The sequence below is a fragment of the Rhinoraja longicauda genome, chromosome 31, assembly GCF_053455715.1.
Source record: "Rhinoraja longicauda isolate Sanriku21f chromosome 31, sRhiLon1.1, whole genome shotgun sequence".
Taxonomy (NCBI): Eukaryota; Metazoa; Chordata; class Chondrichthyes; order Rajiformes; family Arhynchobatidae; genus Rhinoraja; species Rhinoraja longicauda.
Window position 1 is genome coordinate 17645174 of NC_135983.1, and position 25988 is coordinate 17671161.

Consider the following 25988-nt stretch of genomic DNA (forward strand, 5'->3'; position numbering starts at 1 on the left):
AGACAAAAAATGCTGGAGTAACTCAGCGGGGCAGGCAGCATCTCTGGAGAGAAGGAATGGGTAACGAAATGTCACCCATTCCTGCTCTCCAGAGATGCTGCCTGGCCCGCTGAGTTACTCCAGCATTTTTTGTCTACCTTCGATTTATACCAGCATCTGCAGATTTTTCCTACACATTTATAACAAGTATTTTTTGTTCAAAAAAATACCTGGAACATCTAGAGTTGTGAAAATGAAGAAATTAATCAAATTTGTGCAATGACAGCACTTCAGCTCTTGCAGTTATAATCTGGGAAAGGTTTCTGCATTGCACAAGAGTCGAGTAATAGTTTTCCACTATTTTAAAATTGCACTTTAGACAAGGAGAGCTGTTTTCTGGACAACCAATCTATTCCAAACCACTATGGAGGCAGTTAGTTGGTCTGGTTTGTTTTGGGCAATAATGAAGAGAAACTTAAAAGGCAGCAGAAAATTAAATCAAGTCACCCATTTACCAAAAAACAGCAAGCAAGTAGCAAGCCTGACACTTCCCCACTTTGATGCAAATCTTTTGACAATTCTTTCAGCCAATATAAATACGGAAAAGACTTTTCACTCCACTCAATCTCTTCTTTTAAAGCAGTCTCACACTCAAACCACAAACTAAAGTTGTTAGTGAATCAACAGCTCCTGATGGTCTCAGTACAGTTTCTTTTTTAAGAAAGGAGAACACTTATAAAATACAACCAAGTACAATAGGGGAAGAATTACTTTTGTTTTCATGTCAAGAGATATCAATATGACTTCCCAAAGAAACAAACAGATTTTGCTTTACAGCGACCAAAGCACTTCAACTGGGTTTCTTTATTTTGAGAGAGTATCAATTGCTGGCTACTGGCAGTAAAATGTTACTCTTTAAAGACGTTCTGGCATATTGATTAACCCCAGCAACCAAAACATTTCCTTTTCATAAATAGATGACTATTCCAGTGTTCAAACCCCAACAGCAATCTTAGTTTCTCACCACTGTAACACTAATTTAAAAACAAAGCAACTTCATTTGTTCATGGTAATCATCAATTTTATCGGGTGAGTTCATCATCATCGTAGGTCACAATGATTATGGGTTTAAGTTTTTCCTTTGTCCTACAAAGAGGAAATAGGCTGGTGCATGGAAAACTCGCAAGTAAAAACTCATCTGTACAAATTCTCCAAATAGAGCACAGAGCATTCTATAAAAATCAGTATTTATAGATTCCTTATACACAGCAGTAATGAGCACCATGGTACCATGTAGTGAGAGACGAGACCATCTTCCAAAGCTGCAAAAGGAACCAATTCATTGCTTTAAAAAATATTCATATAGTAATCAGTGGGAGTATTCTGCACTCTAAAACAGACTTATTTGGCACTGCGATTATTTTGAACGATGACTTCCCGTTGTTGTTGGATGCGAAGAAAAGCCAAACCGATGTATTAGTAAAAGACGTGATAAGAAAACCCTTACTCAGCTACAATTATTACCGTTTATTTTCAATATTGCAATCACCTCTGTCTGCACGACTGCCTCCTTCACTGTACACTACCGCTAATTTTGAAGTTTCTACCGAGGACTGACAACCTTGATAACAAGAGCAATGCAGCTTTCCACATTAAAAGGTCTTTCCAAGTACGCTTTGGTGCATTTCTAATAGTAATAATATTGTTCACCAGTTATCAAAGTTGCTCTATCCCTTTCAAAGAGGTATATATAGGGTTCAATAACCAAGGCAATCAAATAATAGTAAACATCTATTTAGCGGATCCCAAGCTTTTTACCCATTGTTCTTTGGCTGTTCACAAATGTCCAAATGCCAAACAACATATTAGTTGCCCTTTTCCAAAAATGGGATTACCACTGTCTTTAGCTTTTATAAGTGTTCTCTTTCGTGTCTTGAAATCTGTGCAATTTACTATTAACCTTTCCTTTAAATTAAAAAAACCTCAGATCAAGGCCTTAAGCGCTAGATCCAAAGGCAACAGTAGTTACGTGGATGTAGTTGCAAGCTTCTCATATTAAGCACAAACAGGCTCCAGTCGTGAACAATCCGCACTTGCTCTTCTCAGGAAATGAAACCCATCTCTGCAGGCAAGCAGCTGGAAGCACCCGTGTTTGAGGAGAGGGGGGTGTTCTACGTACGATTCAGAGTCTGGAAAATTCTAGAAATCTGCAGCATCACAGGGCCAGTCTCGGGATCATTCATCCACTGAGTGCTGTTCAATGGATTTTCCAGCATATCTTCAAATGCTGCAAGCAGGAACGTAAAGCGGGAGAGGGGAGGGGTTGGAATGGAGGAAGAGAAAGTGGAAATGAATAACAGGGTAGCATAAACACAAAAGAGGGCATTCTTCAGTGGATAACCTCGAAGAATATTTTTAAATCTATGAAAACAAGATTCCTTGGAAAACTATGTCCTAGCCATTACATTTTATGTTAAATAATCACATATGGTATATTAAGATATTTTAAATTAATAAATTTGAGCAAAGTATAGAAAATTTAAATTACAAAGTACATTCTTTTATTACTTAAATGTCATGTTAACTTCATCTGCCATTTTTCAAGTCCTTTAACCAAGACCTCAATAACTCTCTGCAGCCTAAGGACTTCCATGCACACCATCAACACCTACGCTAATTATGCTAGAAAGTCAAGATTCTTTACAAACTCATGATGCAAAAATGCAAGCAAGGCGTGATTCACTCAGACAACCCCTTTCAGACTGGTGCTTTGCCAAAATCTATTCAGAGAAGAATCAAATGCCACGAGAATTACAGATGACATGCACTGCAAATAAAAGTTGGTCAGGAAATTGTTTTTATAGCATGAAGTTTTAGATGATAATACTGAAGGAGAAAGTCATTTCCCCTCTCGTCAGAAAATGTTTGAAAAATTGATCTCACTTTTCTTTGAAGACGTTTGGATAGGCATTTTGGATAAAACGTCACCTATTCCTTCTCTCCAGGGACGCTGCCTGTCCACTGCATTACTCCAGCATTTTGTGTCTACCTTTTGGATAGGCATATGGATACACAAGGAATGGAGGGGTATGGATTATGTACAGGCAGATAAGAGATGCTCTTGGCATCGTGGGCCATAGGGCCTGATTTTCTGCTGTTCTGTGTTCTCTTCGATCCAAAAAAAGCAAAAATAAGCTAGGCTGCCCCAAAAAGAATCAGGCAATAAAAGTTGCCATAGGCAATAGGCAGGTCAATCATAGCCATTGTTCTATTGCAAAGGAACAGAAGTCCATAGGGAAAGTTATTTTTGCACCACATAGTTGTTTACGCACTGTCCCACTGAGGTTTTCTCCCTTGCTTGTAAAAATCAACACTGTTTGCTCAAGGGAAACCACGTCATAACAGTAGCACAGTTATAGTCACAGATTTCCCAGGGAACACCTATGGATAGCAGCAACACTTGGTTAAAAATGTAACATTCAGTCAACAAGGTTTAAGGGGCATTGAAACCTTCTTCAATGTACTTAGAACATCCAACTATGTTATGCTTTGTTACAAAGCAAGGCTATAGCAACAAACATAAAGCACTGCACAATAAACAGTTACCGTATCGCTGAGTCACAAAGTTCCAATCATTGAATGGAAAATATACCTGTCAACCATCAAATAACAAACCTCTGGATTATTTTCAAATAATGTGTTAACATGCAACTGTTAGTTACATTGGTTAAGTGAAACCTAATGGCGGGAGCTAATCCTTGAACTGTCCAGAACCAACAACAAGTGACTTGATCAAAACATAGACAGTTCAGATGTGAAAGGAATCCTCTCTTGTGGAAGAATCTAGATCTCAGGATCAATGTTTAAAAACAAGGAATTGCCAATTAAAGCAGTGGAAGTCATTTTTTCTGTTAGTGTGCCTCGTCTTTGAAACTTTTTCTCAAAAGGGCCATGCAAATAGAGTCTTTGAATGTTTATAAAGCAGAGGTGGGAAAATCCAATACGCAAGGGAGTGAAAGGATATGGAGAATATGTGGGAACATGTTGAACTTCCAATTTGATCAGCCACCATTTTATTGCAAGCCGTGGCAAATTTGAGGGTCGAATGCTCTACCCCTGGCCCTAACAAGCACCTGGACTTTAGGGGCACTGTAGAAATAAACACCTGGATATAGTTAACATCTTAAAAAAGATGCAGAGTTGCTGAAAAGAGAAATTGTCTGAAAAAAATACAAGGAACCAGAAAGAAAGCATTCTAAAATTCTAATCCGAGTTCATTGTTTATCATGAGACCAAAGCTTCTAACAAAAAACTTACCAAGCAGTGTTTTAGGATTAATCAGTCCCAGCTGTACGACAGGGTTGTCCAAAATGGCTTGAAATAACGGGCTTTCGATATCAATACCATTATCCAATTCCTCAGGGGAAGGCTTTCGATCACCCAGCAGCCACTCACACTGAATGATAAAAATTACTCGTTACAGATCATACAGAAACAGGCCCTTCGGTCCAACTTTCCCATGCCGACTAAGATGCCCCATTTACACCAGTCCAACCCACCCACATTTGGCCCATATCTTTTCTAAACCTTTCCTATCCATGAACCTGTACAAATGTCTTTTAAATATTGTTTATAGCACCTGCGTCAACTACATCCTCTGGCAGCTTGTTCTATATATCCACTGTCCTCTCTGAAAAGAATTGCCTCTCAGGTTCCTAAAACCATTCTCCTTCTGCGCTCTAAGGAATAAAGTCCTAGCCTGATTAGCCTCTCCTTATAGCTCAGGTCCTCGAGTGCTGGGAACATCCTAGTAAATCTTCTCTGCACTTTTTCTAACGTAACAGCATCCTTCCGATAACAGGGTGACCAAACCTGAAAACAATACTCTATACTCAAACTTGAACGCAAGCTCCATACTCAATGCCATGACTGATGAAGGCCAATGTACCGAAAGCATTCTTGACCACCTTATCTACCTGTGATGTCACTTCCAAGAAACTAACTCCTAGATCCCTCTGCTCTACAACACTCCCCAGAACCCTGCCATTCACTGCAAAGGTCCTGCCCCGGTTTGACTTCCCAAAATGCAACACCTCGCACTTACCTGCATTAAACTCCATTAACCATTCCTCAACCCACTTACCCAGCTATCAAGATCCTGCTGTAATTTGTGATAACCATCTTTGTTATCTACAATACCACCCACTCTATTGTCATCAGCAAACTTACTAACCATCCTTCTACATTCTCAACCAAATCTTCGATCAAAACCACAAAAAGCAACAGGCCCTTATCCCCGAGGCATTCCACTAGTTAAAAGGTTTCCAGTCCAAAAAATAACCTTCCACCATCACCCTCTGCTTCCTTCCATGAACCCAATTCTCTATCCAATCTGAGTCTGAAGAAGGGTTGTCCCGAAATGTCACCTATCCTTTTTCTCGAGATGCTGCCTGACGTGCTGAGTTACTCCAGCACTTTGTATTTATGGTCTGTATAAACCAGCATCAGCAGTTCCTTTATACATTCTCTATCCACTCTCCCCGATTCCTATGCGATCTAATCTTCCAGAGCAGTCTACCATGCAGAACCTTATTCAAATACTTTGCTTTAGTCCAGAAAGACAAGTCTACAGCTTTGCCCTCATCAACATAGACCCTTCCCAAGCCTCCTGTATTTTGTGTTTTTATGACTGTTGGCAGATCAATTTCCCTCCTGGGATAAATAAAGTTCTATCGTATCATATTGAACAGTTACATTATGTTGGCAAGTGTTTCTCCATTGCTCCTCCACCCCCACTCACTCTCTTCACCTCCTCTCCCCCCCCCCCTCAGATTCGTACTTCCAGCAACTCTTTTTATCCATCATCGAGAAATGGGAGGATCAGTGTGCAAGTAAAACTATTACACTGGGAGTGGGTGTGGTAATTCAGACAATTTATTTGAATTTTACACCCCTGTTATCTTCCTTTGGTCAATTCTGCCTAAAAGACTTTAGCGATATTTACAATGGAAATACACAAACTATTATCAGCCCAGGTGGAAAGGGAGGGCAAAAACAAGCAAGATAGGAAAAGGTAAATGGGGGAAATAAAATTAAAGCATCCAAGCTTATATAACAGACCAAAATCATCATAATTCTGCACAAATATTACCTTCATGAGCAAGGGGTTGAAATGCTTTATTAATGTAATTTTTAAGTTGGCTGAATAATTTAGTTATCCTTACTCTCAATTTCTTCATCACCAACACTTACACAGTTCCACTAGCACCTGTTATGTTTTTGGTTTATAGATCTTTACCAGTTTGAATTCTGATGCTAATCATTAAAGACAGCTTCGATTTTCTCCTAAGATAGCAAAGCAACTTTCAGCGACCAAGTGGGGACTGCTAGGGAATTTTATTCTACGAGTGATTCAAAAGGGAACAGCCATGAATAACACTTTATATACAAGATCAGAAAAGATGAAATGCAACAGCAAATGAATGCATTACTTCCCTAGGATGCAATGATATGCTCCATGTTGACTCAAAGACAGCCATATAACCTTTTAAATTTCCACTGACTCATTTTGCACGAACATCCTCCTTAACAACCTAAATAATCTGTTCATGGTTTAGATAAATTCAATTGAGAATGCAGTGAATAAAAGATCAAACTCAAATGCAATTAGATGCAATTATTTGGAGTCAAAGTCGTGCAGATCAGAAACAGATCTTTGACCCGTAATAGCCACGGCGACGTTTTTGTCCATCTACACCAATTCCATTTCCTACACCAATTCCATTACCTCGTCAAGGGGCCGTCCAAACAGTGATCTGATTCCACCACCTCCTACGCCAGTGTATTCCAGATATCAACCACTCTGTATTTCTCAGACAAGATTTTATTTAATAAACTGTCTTTTTGGTACTTACAGCAGCATCTTGTTGGTTGTTGTTAACTCTCAATGCATCGATGACTTCTTTTTCATCAAATCCCATTTCCATCAGAGCAATCATTGCCTATCGAAGAAAATACAAATTGACCGACAACTGCATCACCACCTGTACTTCACCTGTACAGACACTATATATTTTAAATGGCAATTTCCCAAAAATAGCAGATTGCTCATAAAACCTCTCACGGAGAACAAAATCATGACACATGGCAAATGAAATCACGCTTCATTTGAAAAATGTCTGCCACTTCACATGGCCAGAACATTTCTGCCCTCCATCAATTCTGCTTGCTGTCATGATAAAGTTTTATTCCTGATTTTCCCTTACCATTCCCACATATATATATATATATATATATATCATCATATCATATCATATATATACAGCCGGAAACAGGCCTTTTCGGCCCTCCAAGTCCGTGCCGCCCAGCGATCCCCGCACATTAACACTATCCTACACCCACTAGGGACAATTTTTACATTTACCCAGCCAATTAACCTACATACCTGTACGTCTTTGGAGTGTGGGAGGAAACCGAAGATCTCGGAGAAAACCCACGCAGGTCACGGGGAGAACGTACAAACTCCTTACAGTGCAGCACCCGTAGTCAGGATCGAACCTGAGTCTCCGGCGCTGCATTCGCTGTAAAGCAGCAACTCTACCGCTGCGCTACCGTGCCGCCTTATATATATATATATATATATATATATATATATACATAAATGCCCAGAGGCCTGTGTGATGAATAGTTACAGCACAGTGGGTACAGGATTAATGGTTGGGTTAATTAAAAGCTGACTCTAAACTCCAATGAAGTCCTTACACTCTGATTTCACATATTTGGTTTTTAACACAGCAGTCTGCACAGAAGGCAATCCAAACTTCCTAATTTTGACAGCAAACCCTCCCCCACCCAACAAAAACCACACACAGGATCCGAATTGCAGAGCATTCAACTGGGACCAGTTCTTCATAGCCACTGGTACAGCAATTATTTCTCATTTTATCATTTACTCTTTTCCTATCCCTCAGGCAGATTTAGGAAAAATGACTACATGTAACTTTAGTATTTCATTGAATGCAAAACATTTTGATACATCAAGAAATTGTGTAATGTGCCATAAAAACCCAAGTCTTTATTCTTTTTAATGACTGGGATCTTTAACCAACAGACAAATCACAGCAACATATAATCAATGTTGAAAGCACAAGAGGCTAACATTGAGAAACAAATCATTAACTACTTTGATTCATCATGGTGCTAACAATTTCTTTGGAAAGTAAAACAGTATTCCAATTGTATTTCCAGCGTGGCTATAAATAAAGTTTACAGTTAACACATTTCTTGCTTATCATAGATTTTAATTACAATTTGAATATGGGGCAAATAAAGGAAGCCTTAAATGATATATACCAGTTCTCTCAGCAGCTGCAGTATCATTCATATCGAATTACTTTACTTTCTAACAAACTAATGTATCACAACGTCTAGTTTATAATCAAAATGGTGTCACAGAGTGAACACCCCAACTTATGTGAAACATATTAAATATAAGAAATAGTCCCACCGTACAGTATCAGTAATGTGGAAAAATTAATTCTACTCACTCTGGGTTCTGGTCGAAATTCCCGTTTCCTCCTAATTCTCTTGAAGATGTCAGTCAGCTCATCTTGCTTGGAAATTTCAGCAACTGCTTCAGGTTTAGCCTCCTCTGCCGCTGCTCTTTTTCCTCCAGATGTTCCAGGAACAGGCAGCGGTGCATCAATTGCAGGGTCTTCTGCATGCTCAATTAGCCACTCCATAGCCTGTGTTACAGACATACTGGAGGGGGAAAGGAAGGGAAAACTTGTAATTATTGTGCATCCGCATACAACAATATTCAGACCCCAGAATGGGGACTACAGAATTAATCCTGCCTCCATCTTGGCTACATTATGACAAGTCAAGAGTGTTGAATTGTTCCATGCACTGACAATGAAGCAATGGGATTCTTACTTGCAACAGCCTAACAGGCCTGTCAATGCAATAACAGAGATAAACTATCAAAAAAATTGAACACATTAATAACAATAAGATTAGTGCGAACAAAAGGAACCAATGTGCAATAAAGACATTGTTCTTGAAGATCACAGTTCATGGTAAGATTAAATCACATGTGAAATTAAAACAAAAGTAAAAATTAAAATTGGCTAAAGATTGATCACTCTACACAAAACAAAATGTGTACACATATCATTTTGATCCACCATACCCATTTATAATACAACTGTTGCTGAACATGTTTAAAGAGGCGGGCTTGGGAATACATAGTTTCTGAGAGCATTAAAATAACACTGCACTAAATAACACAAAGCACAATCACCTTAGATTAGAATAAGGAATTCTAAGCCAACAAGCTGGGACTTTTAAACAAATATTTAAGCATACAGCTGAGCTATCTTCCTCCATTATGAAGATTGGGAGTTTAGATAGAGGCAAACCTTTGTAAAATAAAATGGTACTCCATTTATGTGCGACAGCAAATTTAGAAGGATTCCTGTTAACAGAATAATACATTCCTTGATGGAAAGATACTGCCTTGATACCCTTCAATACTTAGTGCAAGGAGAAAGTGACAGACTATGTGCCACAACAGATTCCTGTATTATTACCTTCAGCTTCCAATGTAGAGTCCTCTAGCTAAAATACTCATTTGCTAAAAATAAATACTCCACATCAGACTCACTGATTCAGCCGTAATGCTTTGACTGCTCGACTCTCGGGGAAGCCCATTTCTGTCAGTTGACGTAGAGCTGCCTCATCCACTCGTTCTTCCTCATCCTCATCCAGCATGGCTACATGAAGGAAAAAATACATTAGCTACACTCATAACAATCAAGTTTATCTTAAAGTTACAATGAAACAAGAAATGAATTCTCAGAAGGGCTTAGAAAATAATTTCCTTAAAAAGAGCACGAGGCACGCCATGACCTTTGAAAATTAATATCTGAAATATCATGTGCAGGGGAAGTGTTTTCTACAATATTTTTGCCAAATCAGAGATTTATTCATCAATATAGTTTGATCAAAGCTGTTCAATTAAAGAAAATGGTCTGATGTAGAGAAACAGATTCCTTTTCAATTCTGATAATAGGTCATCAACCTGAATGGTTATTTCTGTTCCATATATCTGTGAACAAGATCATTGTCTCAAACTCCAATGTGTCAGGCTACAAAGAGCTGAATGCAGTAGTTTCATTTTGTAAAACTGCGATATATATATTTTTTACTTCTGGGGAGAACTGCAAAACACAAACCAGTCTTAACCCTGCAAAATAAAACAAATTTCATTGGGATATGACCCTAGCTCTCAAAAGACTGTCAATTTCCCCAATGAAAAACGATACTGTATGGTAGACAATATTTTTCTGACTTGCTGGCCAAGTACAGAAATGTACACGATTTCAAGAACTCCCTGATTTCCCCTCAAGCTTTTTACAAAGTCCCATGATTTACAAGGTCCCATTATCACACTTTCATTGATGTTCTCCGTTCTAAATAATATTCTGCCTCGCTTCAACATTTCTTCCAAAAAAAAGTTCAGATTAAAGAGCAACACCTATAAAACAACCAAATATCCCAATTGTTAAATGCGAACAATTCTGACAATGCACTTCCATAGTCTTTAAAATTATTTTATCTTTAAATTTGCATTAGTTTCAGTTTCTTTGTCCACTCTCCATTTTGTGATTTCCGAAATAAATGAAGATATAGCTAAATTGTTAAATCTAATCCAAGGAGATATACGCCTGTGAGATATCTTTACAATATTACTGATATTAATCTCAATGACTACACCATTACAATTATTAATCGAAGTAGAATTTCCATCAGTTGCTATTGCCGAATGGTTCTCCTTCAATCCCCAAAGATAATGAATGTAGTCAAGTGCAGCATTCTGCCACTATTCTACCCCGCGACAAATGTCGGTCTTTCCCAATCTTTACTTAACCACTACAATCAATAGCCTTGAGAAAAAGCATGATTTGAGGATGGAAAAAAAATCAGGGCCAAAAAACAGACTGGTTGCCTTGGCATCAATAAAATGCAATCTTACCATTTGCCTTCTTAAACAGTTCTACAGCATCTGGATTTAACGCTAGCAGCTTCTGTGCCACTTCTATTAGTGAAACAAGTATTTTCCTGAGTTCTGTCTGAAACTAGAAAAAAACATTAGCTTACAATTTATTTTCAGTTAAATATCATTGTTTCGCTGAACAAGTATAACTGGTTAATACAGATTTTGTATTTTTGCCAGAAGCTCTGAGTCATATCCTGTTTGCAAAGTCTAATCACTTCACATCACTATCACTCCAGCTAAATATTTGTCAATATACCCAACCCATCTACTTCTACCCAGTATTCCTCCAGATTACACATTTTTTGCACTGATATCTCATTTTTCAGAACAAAGCACAAACAATTGCCTGGTCCATGCTCACTGCCATAAGATATGGTTGCATTTTGGTTTTGTTTCCTGTGAATCAGCCCCTTGGTAATCAAAGCTTAGATCACCATTAATCCCTCTAACTTCTTCCTGCATCATTCCGTGGGACTGATTTGAACACTGCTCCCCTGGTGGAAATGGGGCAAAAAGATTGTGGTTTTAGCTTTCCAGCCTAATGAGTAAATAGCAAGTAAAATCTAGGCCAGGAGTTATGTGATCTATTTTAAAAAACAATGGACGGATTGATCAGAACGTTCTCTCTGGGCATTGCAGGGTAGGTTTAGATCTCCCTATCCAAACTGCAAGAAACCCCCAGTTGGTGGCTTAACATTGTGTTAGGAACCATTTCATTTGTCCCAGCGGCAGCATCCCGCCACTTCATCAGTGATTCTTTGTCAGCAGCTGCTGCTTATTGATGTCGAGCTGGAACACTCCATGCTTTAAAAAGTCATTCATAAACTCAGTTGCCGAATTTGAGTTTTAAAACCCATTTCCAGCACCGAAATTCACTGCTGATAATTTAAATCCAAAAGTGAACTGAAACAATTTAAATGACATGCATCATCCCAACAGCGATTAGGGTTTCCCAATCACTTCAGGTTTTTTATTTGGATCTTCAATAGCATTGCTCATGTATTCTAGATCTACAGCCATATTCAGTTGTTGAGGGGTTGCAACAGTTAGGGATAAACAAACCAAAGTATTCAAAACAAACTCAACTAACAATACCTTATTAACTTTTTAAATTCCAATACCAAGACATTTACTTTGGAAACACCCCATATAAACCCATCAATTACATCCTCATGCCAGCAGATGGGCTACAGAGGAATAACAGGACGTTATCAGAGTAGTGCAGAAAAATAATATTTTAAAAATTTATTGTAAAGAAATAAAAACAATTGATTTTAACAAACTCTTTAAAAAAATATGATATAAAGATAGTCACGTACATCTCGCAAGTTGTGCTGGGCAACCATGCGATCAACCTGCCGAGCAGTAAGTTGAGCTGTCGCCTTCACGATGGCCTCCTTATCTGGTGCCTTTTGCTCTTGTTTTTTCTGATGGAGAAGGGAAAATAAAAATGCTTTATATTAGAAGATGGCGTCATGAGAATATAAATGACCAATACGGTACGCTGCAATTGTGAAAGCAAACAAAATTCGACTCTCATTCTTGGAAAAATCTGAAACCCTCATTTATCACTCCAGAAACCCTTTCTTTCCATTCCACAGGAAATATGGAGAACTACATAAAAGTATGTACTTCACATTAAGTGGTCTTTAATCCAAAATGTGAATCGAGGATTAAGTTGGACATAACCTCAGTAAAAATCCGTGCAATTTTACAAGGAATCCCTGTTGATATAAAACTACCAGCCATAGATTAGAAGAGTGTTTCCTATATGGTGGAATTTCCCCAAATGACAACATAGATTGTTTTAAATGAGTAATTTACCTTTTCTTCTGCAGAAACATCAGCCATTTTGGGAGGAGCAGCAGGGGCACGCTTTTTAATTAACAATAAAACATCTAGAATAGAACCAAAGGGGGACATGAGTATGCAACTGAGACAACAGCAGATGGTAGATTATCCAAACACTCTTCTCAACCTTTTCACCGTCAGACTAATACAAGCAAAACATGGTCAGGACTAATGTCATTACCCAGTTAAACCACAGGAATTACTTACTGCATCTTAAACCATCACACTTGTCCCACAATTATTTTACCTAGACATCTGGGGCTCACCATGGGACTTGGATTTGACAACCAAAAAAATAATTGCACTGGCTGCAAATCTAAAATAGACAGCCAATTCTGAAGATACCCATCAATAATTCTATTTCTTTCTCAGCAGACATTGATCAACCCGATTAGTGCTTCAAATGTTTTCTATTTTCATCTTAGTTTTGAAGTCCAGACATTGAAAGTACAATAACAATATTTTCCTAGTCTTGTAATGTTGACTTTAAATTATTTTCTGTTGAGATACAATTTGCTAGTACCCCCTCTTTAAGTTGTCCCTGTGGTCTTATTGGTGTTAACACAGTGGGCAGTAAAACCATCTCCAACTCAACTCCATAACAACCCTTACCAGACAGTAATGAATGGGAACCTCAAATCATTTTCATTGACTTAGCTCAAGACTACCGAACACCACTAAAGCTCGAATGTCATCCCAGACCAACGACCAAAGCAGGGTCCCTCCTACTTAGTGTGGTTTAGCTCTGAGTGAAGGAAATCACTCTGCTACTGTGGATACTTCATACCACTGCTTTAATACTTTCCTTCAATCACACTGCTCTCAACATCAGCCATAAATGCACAGCCCAGGTTTAGCAACTGTAAGTCACAGAGGAATTGCTTGTGTACATGTCACATTATTCTGAGGGATATTCTGAGGGAACTGAGGGGCATAGGTTAATCTCCAGTTAAACCAAGAATCACTTGTGGCTCTCAAGGCTATATATCACACAACACATCACAACCTAGAATTCATTTTAAAGGATCAAAATCTCAGAACTCCCTACCTAGCAGCACTGCAAAATACCAGGCAGCAATGGTTCAAGGACAAAGCTCACCATCACCACTGAACAAAAGGGGATGGGTAATAAATGCTGGCCTCATACTCTCTGTATATATTCTCTCTATGTATGGAATCATTTTACAAGTCTTGTTAACCACAGTAATATTTTCCTTTATAATCTTTCAAGTTAGCTTTCAGAATGTCCCACACCAAAATGTTACTAATTTGCCTAAGCCTCTTTATAACATTCAAAGCCGTCCGACCTCAACTCAAGGGAAACAAAAGAAACTAAACTCAAAAACAAGAGATAAGAGAAAAATAGTCTACCACAAGCTGGTAAGACTGCAACATTCCCCATGTTAGGTTGATTACGTTATTCAGTTGATCTAAACCACGGAAGCACATTAACCACCTTAGTATTTGCTAATTTCCTTGCATCCAACCCCCAGATACTCGCTACCCAAGGTTATAGAGTAGGATTAAAACTCTCAAATGAACTTCCTTTATCAGTCATTTTTCTTTTAAAATGAGAAATCCGCAAAGACCCCCTCCATTCAAGGAACAGTGCTGACACTCACCTTTATCCTGGAGGTTCTCTTCACCTACAGTCTTTGTGTCCGACAGGACCCTCTCTGAAGTAGCGTGAATGAGTTTGTGGTGTGTGACTGTCTTTGGATCCTCTAAACCTCCTTGTACGCACTGTTGGATGTGCCAAGAAATTACAAAGTGATTTTAACTCTTTTAAGGGTACACCACAGTAAACATTATGGTACAAAGACTTGAATTCAGTCCTTTACTTCCATAATGGCAAAGCACCCAGGCTCATTTACAGTACAAGTAGCAGGGAAAAGAGAAGCACATAAACAATACAATTAACCCCACACATTTAAAGCATACTTAAAACAATGCTGTAGAGTGTAGAGTAGGAGGCAGGAGGAATCACCAGAAGGGTCTCGACCCAAAACGTCACCCATTCTTTCTCTCCTGAGATGCTGCGTGACCCGCTGAGTTACTCCAGCATTTTATGATACCTTCGATAAAACAATGCTGTGTTGATATGTTTAAAACGTTTGCCATTTTCTCCCTCTCCTAAAACCATTGGTTATCGAGATGTAGCCCTGTGGGCATTGGCAACATGCTGCATGAGACACCCAGGAAGGATTATTTCCCACCCAATAGGAAGCCATTTGAAGCAGAGAATGTACATTGGTCTGCACATGGGTACAAACACCCACTCCGACTCTTATCTCCTTTACCGGAGTGCTGAGAGTATCGATGTCTGAGGCAAACCCTGCTGATCTTAACCACTCAACTCATTGCCTTCACCTCACAGATCATATTCCATGCCCTTAATAAATCAGTCCCGCCTGCCTTATAATTGGTTTGGCAATGCCAGCAAATTGCAGCTGTGATTTAGGGGGGGGGGGGGGGGGGGGGAGATGAAAGATTGCCCTACTTGCTTTCTCCATAATTTAATTTAAACATTTCACATACTTGTCATTCTTCATTGGAAAGAGACTTGTGAGCAGTCTATATATACACACAAGGAAGAGAATTTCCCAATTGTCCAATCTCAAAAATCCATAACATTATAGCCACACAATTCAATTGCACTCCAAAATTCCAACTGTAAACAGCATTGGTATTGCTTCACCGTGGCAACTTCAGTATGCCAGAATTGCACATCTCACAACATCTTGGGTGTGCATTACCAAATGTGCAGTGGTGGTTCCAGATACCTGTTGTGAAATTCTCAGACAACCTCACAAGCACTGACCAAACCTTTAGCACAAAAATCAAGGGTTCAAGTTCATAGGTTTAATTCTTTCATTGGAGTTAAAATCTCGTTACAGTAACAGAATTGCAGCCAGATAGTTTGTTTTCTTTTTAAAAATCAGAGACTCTGCCAGGGTGACAGGACATCAACCGTAAAAGTTAACACTGTTTCTCCTTCCAAAGACACTAACCTGCCTAACGTGCTAAGTATACAAAGTTATAGTCTGTTTGTTACATTGTTTAATAGAGGTGTCGATCAAAGCACTTGCTTGTTAATTTCAAGGTCTTGTCAATTTCAATGACCTCTGCAGTACGACTAGCTGCCTGTGTTCATAAAGAGACAGAGATGCCAGATTGCTGTGAGATGCTCCATCCATATAACCAAAATCCGTTAGACCGGTCGGTGTCCACAATAGCAATGACTTTTTACATGTGATCGTTAACAAATCAAAAACAAAATCAACTCTTCCTCTTAAAACTAGCTGATATAACAATCTACTGCAGTCCACTTTCTTTTTTTTTCACTAAGAAATATTTAGTTTAGAACCAACCAAGCACTAATGCCGAATGACAAGCCAACACAATGGTCACAATCCAACATCATCCCTGTCCCCAAATCTGGGAGCCTGAACAAGACTGACAACTATCGTGGCATCAGCCTGACATGTGTCTTGGCCAAGGTCTACAACCATTTGATTCTCAACCGGATTAGGGCTGCTAACGGCCCGAAGCTATGTTACAATCAGAACGGCTTCGGAGAGTCAAGGAACACGGTCACACAGATCCTGGCCCTCCGAAGAATCATTGAGGTGAAGAATACAACCTGCCGGCCGTCCTAACCTTCATTGACTTCAAGAAGGCATTTGACTCAATTAATCGATGCAAAATGATGAGGATTTTGAAGGCTTATGGTATCCCTCCTCGTCTCCTGAGAGCCATTAAGGATACGTACTTGGGCACCACGGTCAAGGTTGTCACCCCGGATGGCGAGAGCAAAGTGTTCAAAATCCTCACGGGGGTCTTACAGGGAGACACACTGGCACCCTTTCTCTTTGTCATTATCCTTGATTATGCAACGAGGCAGGCGCTCAAGGAACACAAGGACCTCGGCTTCACAATCACAATGGAAGACGGAACCCGGGACGACCAAACAAGACGATGCTGAAGACGTTGATGGAAGACGCAAAGGTAGAGACAAGAGGAGCTGGCCAGCTGTATGGAGGACAGAGATGTATGGTGTGTCCGTCACCAAGCCCATCGGAAACCAGCACCACTGTGTCGCTAATGTTTTAAATGATTTTAAATAAAAAAAATTAAATGTTCCTAGCACAATACATCTGTATAATAAAAGGCAGAGGGCACTGAAAATTTCCACGTAGTTTTCTCCAGCCCCCCCCCCCCCCCCCCCCTCCATATTCTAAACAAAATGATGATTCTCTTTATCTTAAGCACGAGTTCACAACTGAATATTCTCCAGATCAGTGTTGAAAATAGCTTCAATGTCCTAGACAGCAGAAAATTTAATTAATCATTTTTCACAGTAAGTGGATGTGTGGTTAAATGCTATTTTATCATTTTGCCCTAGTAAACTGGTATCCAACATCCCCTAGTGGAAACCCATGTGCGAAAAACAAGCAAAGCAGGATCATTAGTTTATGAAGTTGCCACAATGTTGACAGACTGATGATGCATGAATGCTCACTTACATGGGACACCAAAGCATGACTGTTTTTTCTAGTGCTCTGCTCAATAAAATCAGTGACTTGAGAGGTGGAAAAGTAGTTTTCCTCTCAGCAAATACAATGACTAAAATAATAATGCTAAAATACAATACCAGTTTAATCAAGACATTAGATTGAGTGTCCTACACAATATTGATCTTAAAAATTCTAAAATCAATTTACGGGAAAGGCCACTGGCTCTATCTACTGTGGAGGGCAATATAATCTTTTTTTCCAGGAAGCTCACAAACCCAATAAATAAAAATCTTAACCACCAGTGACAGAATCATTTTCCAACCAACCCAAAGCCAAGAATAAATTCCAGCAGCTCTGAATTCCATGCTTCATTCAATACAAGCACTTCTACTTCCCAAGAGAATTCAACACCATCATCATGAATGCATACTACATCCCACCCCAAGCAAATGTTCTGCTAGCACTGGAGGAGCTGCATGCCGTGGCCAACAAATACTAGAGAACATACACCGCACCATTCCCAAAATAGCTAAGGACTTCAACAAGGCCAGTTCGTACAAGTCACTGTGCAAGAAGGAACTGCCGGTTTAAACCAAAATAGACACGATATGCTGGAGTAACTCAGTGGGACACGCAGCATCTCTGGAGAGAAGGAATGGGTGACGTTTCGGGTCGAGACCCATCATCAGACTGAAAGTCACGGGAAAGGGAAATGAAAGATATAGGTGATGATGTAGAGAGATATAGAACAAATGAATGAAAGATATGCAAAAAAAGTTGCAATGATACAGGGAACAGGTAGGTGAGAACGAAAGCTGCTGTGACTTGGGTGGGAGAAGGGATGGAGGGGGAATGCAGGGATTACTTGAAGTTAAAGAAATCAATATTCATACACCTGGGTTGTAAGATGCCCAAGCAAAATATGAAATGCGGTTCCTCCAATTTGTATTGAGCCTCACTCCGATAATGGAGGAGGCCTAGGACAGAAAGGTCAATGTGGGAATGGGAAGGGGAATTAATGTGTTTAGCAACCAGGAGATCAGGTAGGTCCAGGCAGACTGAGCAAAGGTGTTCAGCGAAACACTCGCCCAGTCTACATTTGATCTCGCCGATGTACAAGAGTCAACATCTTGAACAACGGATACAGTAGATGAGGTTGGAGGAGGTGCAGTTGAACTTCTGCATAACCTGAAAGGACTATCGGGGTCCCTGGACAGAGTTGAGGGAGGAGGTAAGGGACAAGTGTTGCATCTCCTGCAGTTGCAGGAGAAGGTACCTGGGGAGAGGGTGGTTTGGGTGGGAAGGGATGAGTTAACCAGGGAATTGTGGAGGGAACGGTCTTAGCAGAAGGGGGTAAGGGGTGGAAATGGGAAGATGTGACTAGTGATGGGATCCCATTGAAGGTGGTGAAAATGTTGGAGGATTATTTTTTATATGCAATGGCTGATGGGGTGAAAGGCAAGGACTAGAGGACTCTGTCCCTGTTGCGACTAGGGGGGGAGCACGGGCGGAGGTACAGGGTAGAGGAGACACGTGTGATGGCCTCATCTATGATGGAAGAGGGGAACCCCCGTGCCCCAAAGAATGAGGATTTCTCAGATGTCACTTCCTAACTACCATCAGTATATGTCATGCAGCACCAGAGGATCAAACACCTTCCACCTTTGCTACTCCACTATCGAAGATGCCTATTGCTTTATCCCTCATCTCACTTTGGGAAATCATATTAGCCGAGCTCCTTCTTCCTGTGTATTGGCAGTGACTGAGGAGCATGGCTCCAGCGGTGAGGAATGAACAGAGCTGGAGAGGGGAGGTAGAGGAACAACTCTGACTGTTTGGAGTCAGTAGACAGGCATGAACGACTATGTTGCTGTTATTACTGATTTTATAAGGAAAGGTGTGGAGGGGTATGTTTGCACCCAAACCATCTAAGTGTTCCCAAACCAAAAGTCCCGGATCATCTAAGAGGTCCAAAAATCCCCAACCAGTTGGTCTGTGCATGTTTGAAGAACACAATCTCCCTGAGTTGGAGTATGAGAGAGAAAGGGTAGTCAAAATTTAACTTCAATAGACAATAGGGTGCAGGAGTAGGCCTTCGAGCCAGCACCACCATGCAATCATGGCTGATCATTCATAATCAGTACCCATTCCTGCCTTCTCCCCATACCCCCTGACTCCGCTATCTTTAAGAGCTCTATCCAGCTCTCTCTTGAAAGCATCCAGAGAATTGGCCTCCACTGCCGTCTGAGGCAGAGAATTCCACAGATTTACAACTCTGAGTGAAAAAGTCTTTCCTCATCTCCGTTCTAAATCGCCTACCCCTTATTTTTAAACTGTGGCCCCTGGTTCTGGACTCCCCCAACATTGGGAACATGTTTCCTGCCTCTAACGTGTCCAACCCCTTAATAATCTTATATGTTTCAATAGGAATCTTATATGTTTCAAAAGGAAGCATTTAGAAATGTGTTGGTAGACAGCTGAGTGGCAAGGTAAGTTTTAGGTTATAAAATTAAGGGAGAGATGGGAAATACAAGAGAAGATGTGGCAAAAAAGAATGATAGTAAACAGGCTCCTAGCAGATGACTTAATTGGCCAACACACCAGTGGAGCACATTAGCTCGATGTGTAGGAAAGAACTGCAGATGCTGGTTTAAATCGAAGGTAGACACAAACTGCTGGAGTAACTCAGCGGGACAGGCAGCATCTTTGGAGAGAAGGAATGGGCCATTGACCATTCCTTCTCTCCAGAGATGCTGCCTGTCCCGCTGTGTTACTCCAGTATTGTGTGTCTACATTAGCTTGATGTACTTTTATTTACAGCTTTCTCAATTTAAAAATAACGTACGCTGGCTGGCAGCACATTAAATGATGGTCCAGTCAACAAGTTTGAAACAAAATCAAAAATGTTGCATGGCCAACAATAACCACCCACAGCCAGGAACAGGAACAAAATGGATACGAGCTAAATGTGGCTTCTGTCAACATCACTGGCATGTTTTTTAAAAAATCATATGGAATCAGACCATTTGAAGTTGATATCATTAACAATGGAAATGGTCTGGAGCAAATTGAACATCCATTAATGAAGCTCAGAGAAACCCAACTACGAGCCAAAAGATAGTCAAATACCCAAGTGTCTGTTGAACTATTCAAGAAAACTGACACAGCCAGTCAAAGAGCCGCAGATCTCAAAACCCTAACTGCAACAGTGGAAGAGCAAAAAACGTACACCTTCAAAAGATTCAATAGAAATGATGGATAATGCAAAATTTCAACCGGATCATCCAAAAGAAAACCAAACCATTTCCTTAGCTCCCAGTGGCTATCTGCCTCTGCTTGGATTCCTATAATCTCTCCAACTAACGAGTCAGTACAGAATCGCTGCATGCTGTTCAACCCAAAGCATTTCCACCAAATTTGAATACATTATTAGAAAATCTCTCCCAAAATCATAATCTATGCCATCAACAATCCTGTCAAGCAGAAGATGCAAAGCTTGAAAGCACGTACCAGCTTCTTTCCCACTGTTATCAGACTCGTTCAGATCTTTCATGGGGATTAATTCCTGATTTTCCAGCTTACCTTGTTGTGGCCCTTGCATTTTATTTTTATCTGCACTTTTGTGATGGCTGTAACGCTATATTCTGCAGTTAATTTGTTCTTTTGCATATCCTGACGTACACATGAATGATATGGCTTGCCTAGTTGTACACAAAACAGTCTGTCACTGCATCTCTGCAGATGTGATTATAAGCCAATGACTCAGAAGACAAGATAAATATAAATTTAAGATTCTTCATTTGTGCACCTAGAGTGAATGTTGGCAAGCAATTAGACAGTATAAGGCATCCAAGTGAGTGTGATCATGCTGTCACACGTTTACATACACACCCACACTCCTTCCTTCTTGCGCACATCATGTCAGAAGTCTCAGGAGTGCTGAAGTAATCAGGCTAATATCCTCTTTCAAGGTCCGAATGTGAAGTCCACTTGTCACACTTAATTCATCGCAGCCAAGGGGACGAAACCAACATTCTTTATCAAAACCATTTGGTTGCACGCCAAGCAGTTGTCTTAATCAGGTAACACCTTGGCACATTTTTTTTAAGCACATGATGTGAAATGTTAAAAGTGTACACACAAATTTGGCTCTGCAATGTAAATTGCTCTTTGTCTGGGATACAAGAGCAGTCAAACAGAGCATAAAATAAAATAATTTCATTTGCTTTAAAATAAACAGCACAAGTGGCCATTCAGCCCATCACATCCATACTAATCTGTCTTCATAATTACAATGGCAAAACAGTAAGGAACACTTCCATTATATTATTGACAGCAAAACCAAATAAAACCCAAAATATATAACAAGTGAAAGGGATCCTTAAAATAAATATCCTACAATTATATCAATTACGATCAGTCAGAAGAAGGGTCTCGACCCAAAACGTCACCCATTCCTTCTCGCCAGAGATGCTGCCTGTCCTGCTGAGTTACTCCAGCATTTTGTGTCTACCTTTGATTTAAACCAGCATCTGAAGTTCTTTCCTACAGTTATATTATTGCACTTCACCTTCGGGAGAAACAGATTATGATTTTAACATAAGGAATTAACTCACTTTGGTTATGCTGTGAACAGAGTATTTGTACACTGTACACTTGTACACTGAATTACGTGCTTATTTATTTTTGGCACTTATTAACTGTCAGGGCACAATTGAAGGAAGAACCCCAAGAGAAACAAAATGACACAAGCAAAAACAAGATTTTAACCTTGCAGAGTGCAGAACAAGAGTTTGCTGCAACCATAATCCAAAACTGCTGATGAGAAACATTCAGTAATTTAATAGCGCAAAAATACCAAACAACTAGCTAAAAATAATTTCACCAACGGTCAAGGCTTTAAAGAATGATGTCAGCTTCTTCAAAGCTGGACACCACTTTTTAAAAAAAAACATCATCATCCTCGATATAAATACTCTAGGTTGCAATAAACATCTTCATAAGTGTTTGGGACCTCGAGGCAGTTCAAGCAAAAATGTACCATTAAATTTATGACACCATTTGATAAATTCCTAATAAATCTTACTTTGTGTTTTTCTATGTACCTCAGTTTAAAAAACATAGCTTGCATTTATAAAACCCCTTTCAACTGCAGATATTCTGAAGCACCTTATAGTCAAAGAACAGGGTAACTGGGTTCACTAGTGTTACATAAGCAAACTCTGCAGCAAGCTCATGTCCAGCAAAGTCCCATGGACTGAAATGAGAATAATTTGCAGGGCTCATTTATAGCTAGCTCTGGAATAATGGCCGGTCAGGAGAACCCCTCAGCTCTTGTGCCACATGTACCAGAACACATGGATTATATCTTATTTACAAGGCAGCAGTTGCACAGCATAGCACTTCCAAGTACTGAGCAAAAACACAGTGCTGGAGGAATGCAGCGCGTCAGGCAGTATCTGTGGAGGGAATGGACAGGCAATGTTTCAGGTTGGGAGCCTTCCTCAGACTCATCCTGACCCACTGAGTTCCCCCCATCACTTTATTTTTTGCTCAGGATTCCAGCATCTGCAGTTTCTTGTGTCTTCACTTCAAAGTTCTACACTGAACTGTAGTACAATGTAGCGTTCACATTTCCGGAAAAGGATATGAACCCGCAATCCTTTGACTGGGCTTGTACTCGCTGGAATTTAGAAGACTTATAGAAACATATAAAATTCTTAAGGCGTTGGAGAGGCTAGATGCGGGAAGATTGTTCCCGATGTTGGGGGAGTCCAGAACCAGGGGTCACAGCTTAAGGATAAGGGGGAAGTCTTTTAGGACCGAGATGAGAAAACATTTCTTCACACAGAGAGTGGTGAGTCTGTGGAATTCTCTGCCACAGAAGGTAGTTGAGGCCAGTTCATTGGCTATATTTAAGAGGGAGTTAGATGTGGCCCTTTTTGCTAAAGGGATCAGGGGGTATGGAGAGAAGGCAGGTACAGGCTACTGAGCTGGATGATCAGCCATGATCATATTGAATGGCGGTGCAGGCTCGAAGGGCCGAATGGCCTACTCCTGCACCTATTTTCTATGTTTCTATGACTCAGAGACAAAACTTAGGCCAAAACCGACAATTAGATCCTTCATCAGCCAAGGTAGAAGCCTTTTTACCATCAAAAAGCAAAAAAACACAAATTAGCATCCAGCTCAGGGCAGAAAAATCATTGTGCATTCACACAATTTTCTAAAAGTTCAAACGTACATAGAATCAAAAGGGGAGAAGGCAGAAAACAACTTTAGTGGCCTGGTCCTATTAAATAAACGGACGTACTTTAAAGCTTGCACCATGTTTGCAGTGTGGATGGAATGAACACATCCAGTACATTTATTAATGGAATGCAGTTGTACTCAAAGGATAGTGGAAACAAGTCATCTAGCACTATTTCTTAAACAACAAAGATGCTAATGTACAAAATAAGAATTCATTGGAAATATCAGATACGTCTCAGCAAAGTAACAAAAAAAGGACTTTGGAAGAAGTGGAGGGGCAACACTAGGACCCCAGCAACAGGAAGCTAGTGGCACAACCACAAAGACCACCAGGATAGTCATTCCTTCCCCTATGATTTTCTACTCTCCTCCCACCTACTTCCCATTAGAGCCATCAGGGCAGCTTGCCCCACTCCCCACACATGGTCAAAAACAGAACCATCATGCCTGCTGAAGCTCAGTGTAGCCAACATAACGGCTCTGCGGAGCTCCACTACGGTCCTTCTGCTGCTGGACATTGAGGGTGCGAGTCTGGTGGGGGCTCCCTCAAACAAGGGAATGGACATCACCCTGGGGGGAGCCACAAGTGGCAATGCTCTTCCTACAAGTAAAAAAGGAGGTGCTAACATTATTGGGTATAACACAAGCAAATGACTGATTGAAAGATACAGCATGGAAACAGGCCCTTTGGTCCACTGCGTTCATGCTGACTACCCATCGATCACCCATTCACACTAGTTCTATGATATTCCATTTTCTCATCCATGCCCGACACACAAGGTAATTTTTAGAGACCAATTAACCTACAAACCTGCATGTCTTTGGGATGTGGGAGGAAACAGGAGCACCCGGAGGAAACCCACATGATGATGGCGAATGTTTCAAACTCCACAGACACACCAAGATCAGGTTTGAATCCAGGTCTCTAGTGCTGAGGCAGCAGTTCCACCAGCAATCCCTCTGTGCCACCCAACATTTAATCCTTGCAGTGCAGGAGGCTGAGGATTGATCTTTTAGAGGTGTAGATAATCGCAAGAGCAACAAAGGGCAAATGCGCAGAATCTTTTATACCATGTAGCAGAATCAAAAACCAGTCCAAGGTTTAAGGCGAGAGGGGAAATATTTAGCAGGCATCTGAGGGACAGAACACAGAGAGTGGTAGATACATGGAACAAGCTGCCCGCGGAAGTAATTGCGGCAGGTACAATAACAATATTTAAAAAACATTTGGACAGCTGCATCGATATGAAGAGTTAAGATGGATATGGGCCAAATACAGGCAAATTAAATTAGTTTACATGGGGCATCTTGGTCAGTATGGACCAGTTGAGCCAAATGGCCTGTTCCATGCTGTATGGGTTCAGCATCCAGAGATGCTGCCTGTCCCATTGAGTTACTACAGCATTTTGTGTCTATCATCCATGCTATATGAATATAGACATATTAATATATTAAAAGAGCATTGCATGTATTTTTAAAATACAGATAAAGCTTATTTATGACATTATAAAAAGCCATGCCTTCACCCCTCCACCACCACCCCTCCTCTGCCTCACGCCCCACCATCACCACCCTGACCCTCTCCACCCCACAAACCCCCTACCTTTTTCAACCCCAACCTCCTCCTTCACCCCCCCCCTAACCAAACCACTACCCCCCCCCCTATCACCCCAACCCCACACAAACCCCCATACCTTTTCCACCCTGAACTCCCCCTCCAACTCCACCCCCAACCCCGCACAAACCCCCATAATATATCTTCTCCACCCGGACATCCCCCTCCCCTCCGACCCAAACCCCCCCCTCCCCCTTCCCCACCGACCCGCACAAACCCCCATACCTTCTCCACCCGGACCTCCACCTCCCCTTCCGACCCAAACAAACCCCCTTCCTCCCTCTCCGACCCCATCCCAACCCCTCTCCGACCCCATTCCAACCCCGCACCAACCCCCACCCCCATGCGGGCCGTGCCTTGCCTGGCCGGGCCGGCGGGGCAGGGGCGGCGGGGCAGGGGCATTGCATCCCGGCCCGGGGTGCGGCCCGCGGCCTGACCCACCTGCTTGAGGCAGCGCTCCTTGAGTTTCTCGACGCCCGTGTCCTCGGTCACCTCTTCCACCCACTCGGCTCCCTCCATGGTGCAGATGTGGAGCCGCAGCACCTTCCCCGCGAAGATCTTCTCCTCCTGCACGAACATGGCCCCGGGCGAGGCGAGGGCAGGGCCCGGCCCGGCCAGCAGCAGCCGCTGCGGACTGTCGTTCAGCCGCCGCCCCGGCGCCAGCAGGCAGCGCCCGACCTCCTCAGCGCCCCTCCACTCGGAGACCAGTGCGACC

General features: G+C 41.0%; 1 protein-coding gene across 1 annotated transcript; it reads right to left on the reverse strand.

Moving 5' to 3' along the window:
- Positions 1–75: 75 nt before the first annotated feature.
- On the reverse strand, positions 76–25988 carry ubac1 (UBA domain containing 1). The gene is made up of 10 exons (XM_078426403.1): positions 25715–25988; positions 14512–14632; positions 12863–12936; positions 12358–12465; positions 11015–11117; positions 9644–9752; positions 8526–8739; positions 6894–6980; positions 4297–4435; positions 76–2266 (listed from the first exon to the last, which is right to left on the reverse strand). The coding sequence occupies exons 1-10, from the start codon at positions 25850–25852 to the stop codon at positions 2151–2153; spliced, it is 1209 nt and encodes a 402-aa protein (XP_078282529.1). The 5' UTR covers positions 25853–25988; the 3' UTR covers positions 76–2150.

What these genes read in the sequence shown, in the direction of transcription:
- ubac1 (XM_078426403.1), bottom strand. Translation starts at nt 25,852, where the DNA reads ATGTTCGTGCAGGAGGAGAAGATCTTCGCGGGGAAGGTGCTGCGGCTC. An exon ending in AGGAGCGCTGCCTCAAGCAG is followed by an intron (nt 14,633 to 25,714) that starts GTGGGTCAGGCC and finishes CACATCCAACAG; the next exon opens with TGCGTACAAGGAGGTTTAGA. An exon ending in TAATCCTAAAACACTGCTTG is followed by an intron (nt 2,267 to 4,296) that starts GTAAGTTTTTTG and finishes TCCTGCTTGCAG; the next exon opens with CATTTGAAGATATGCTGGAA.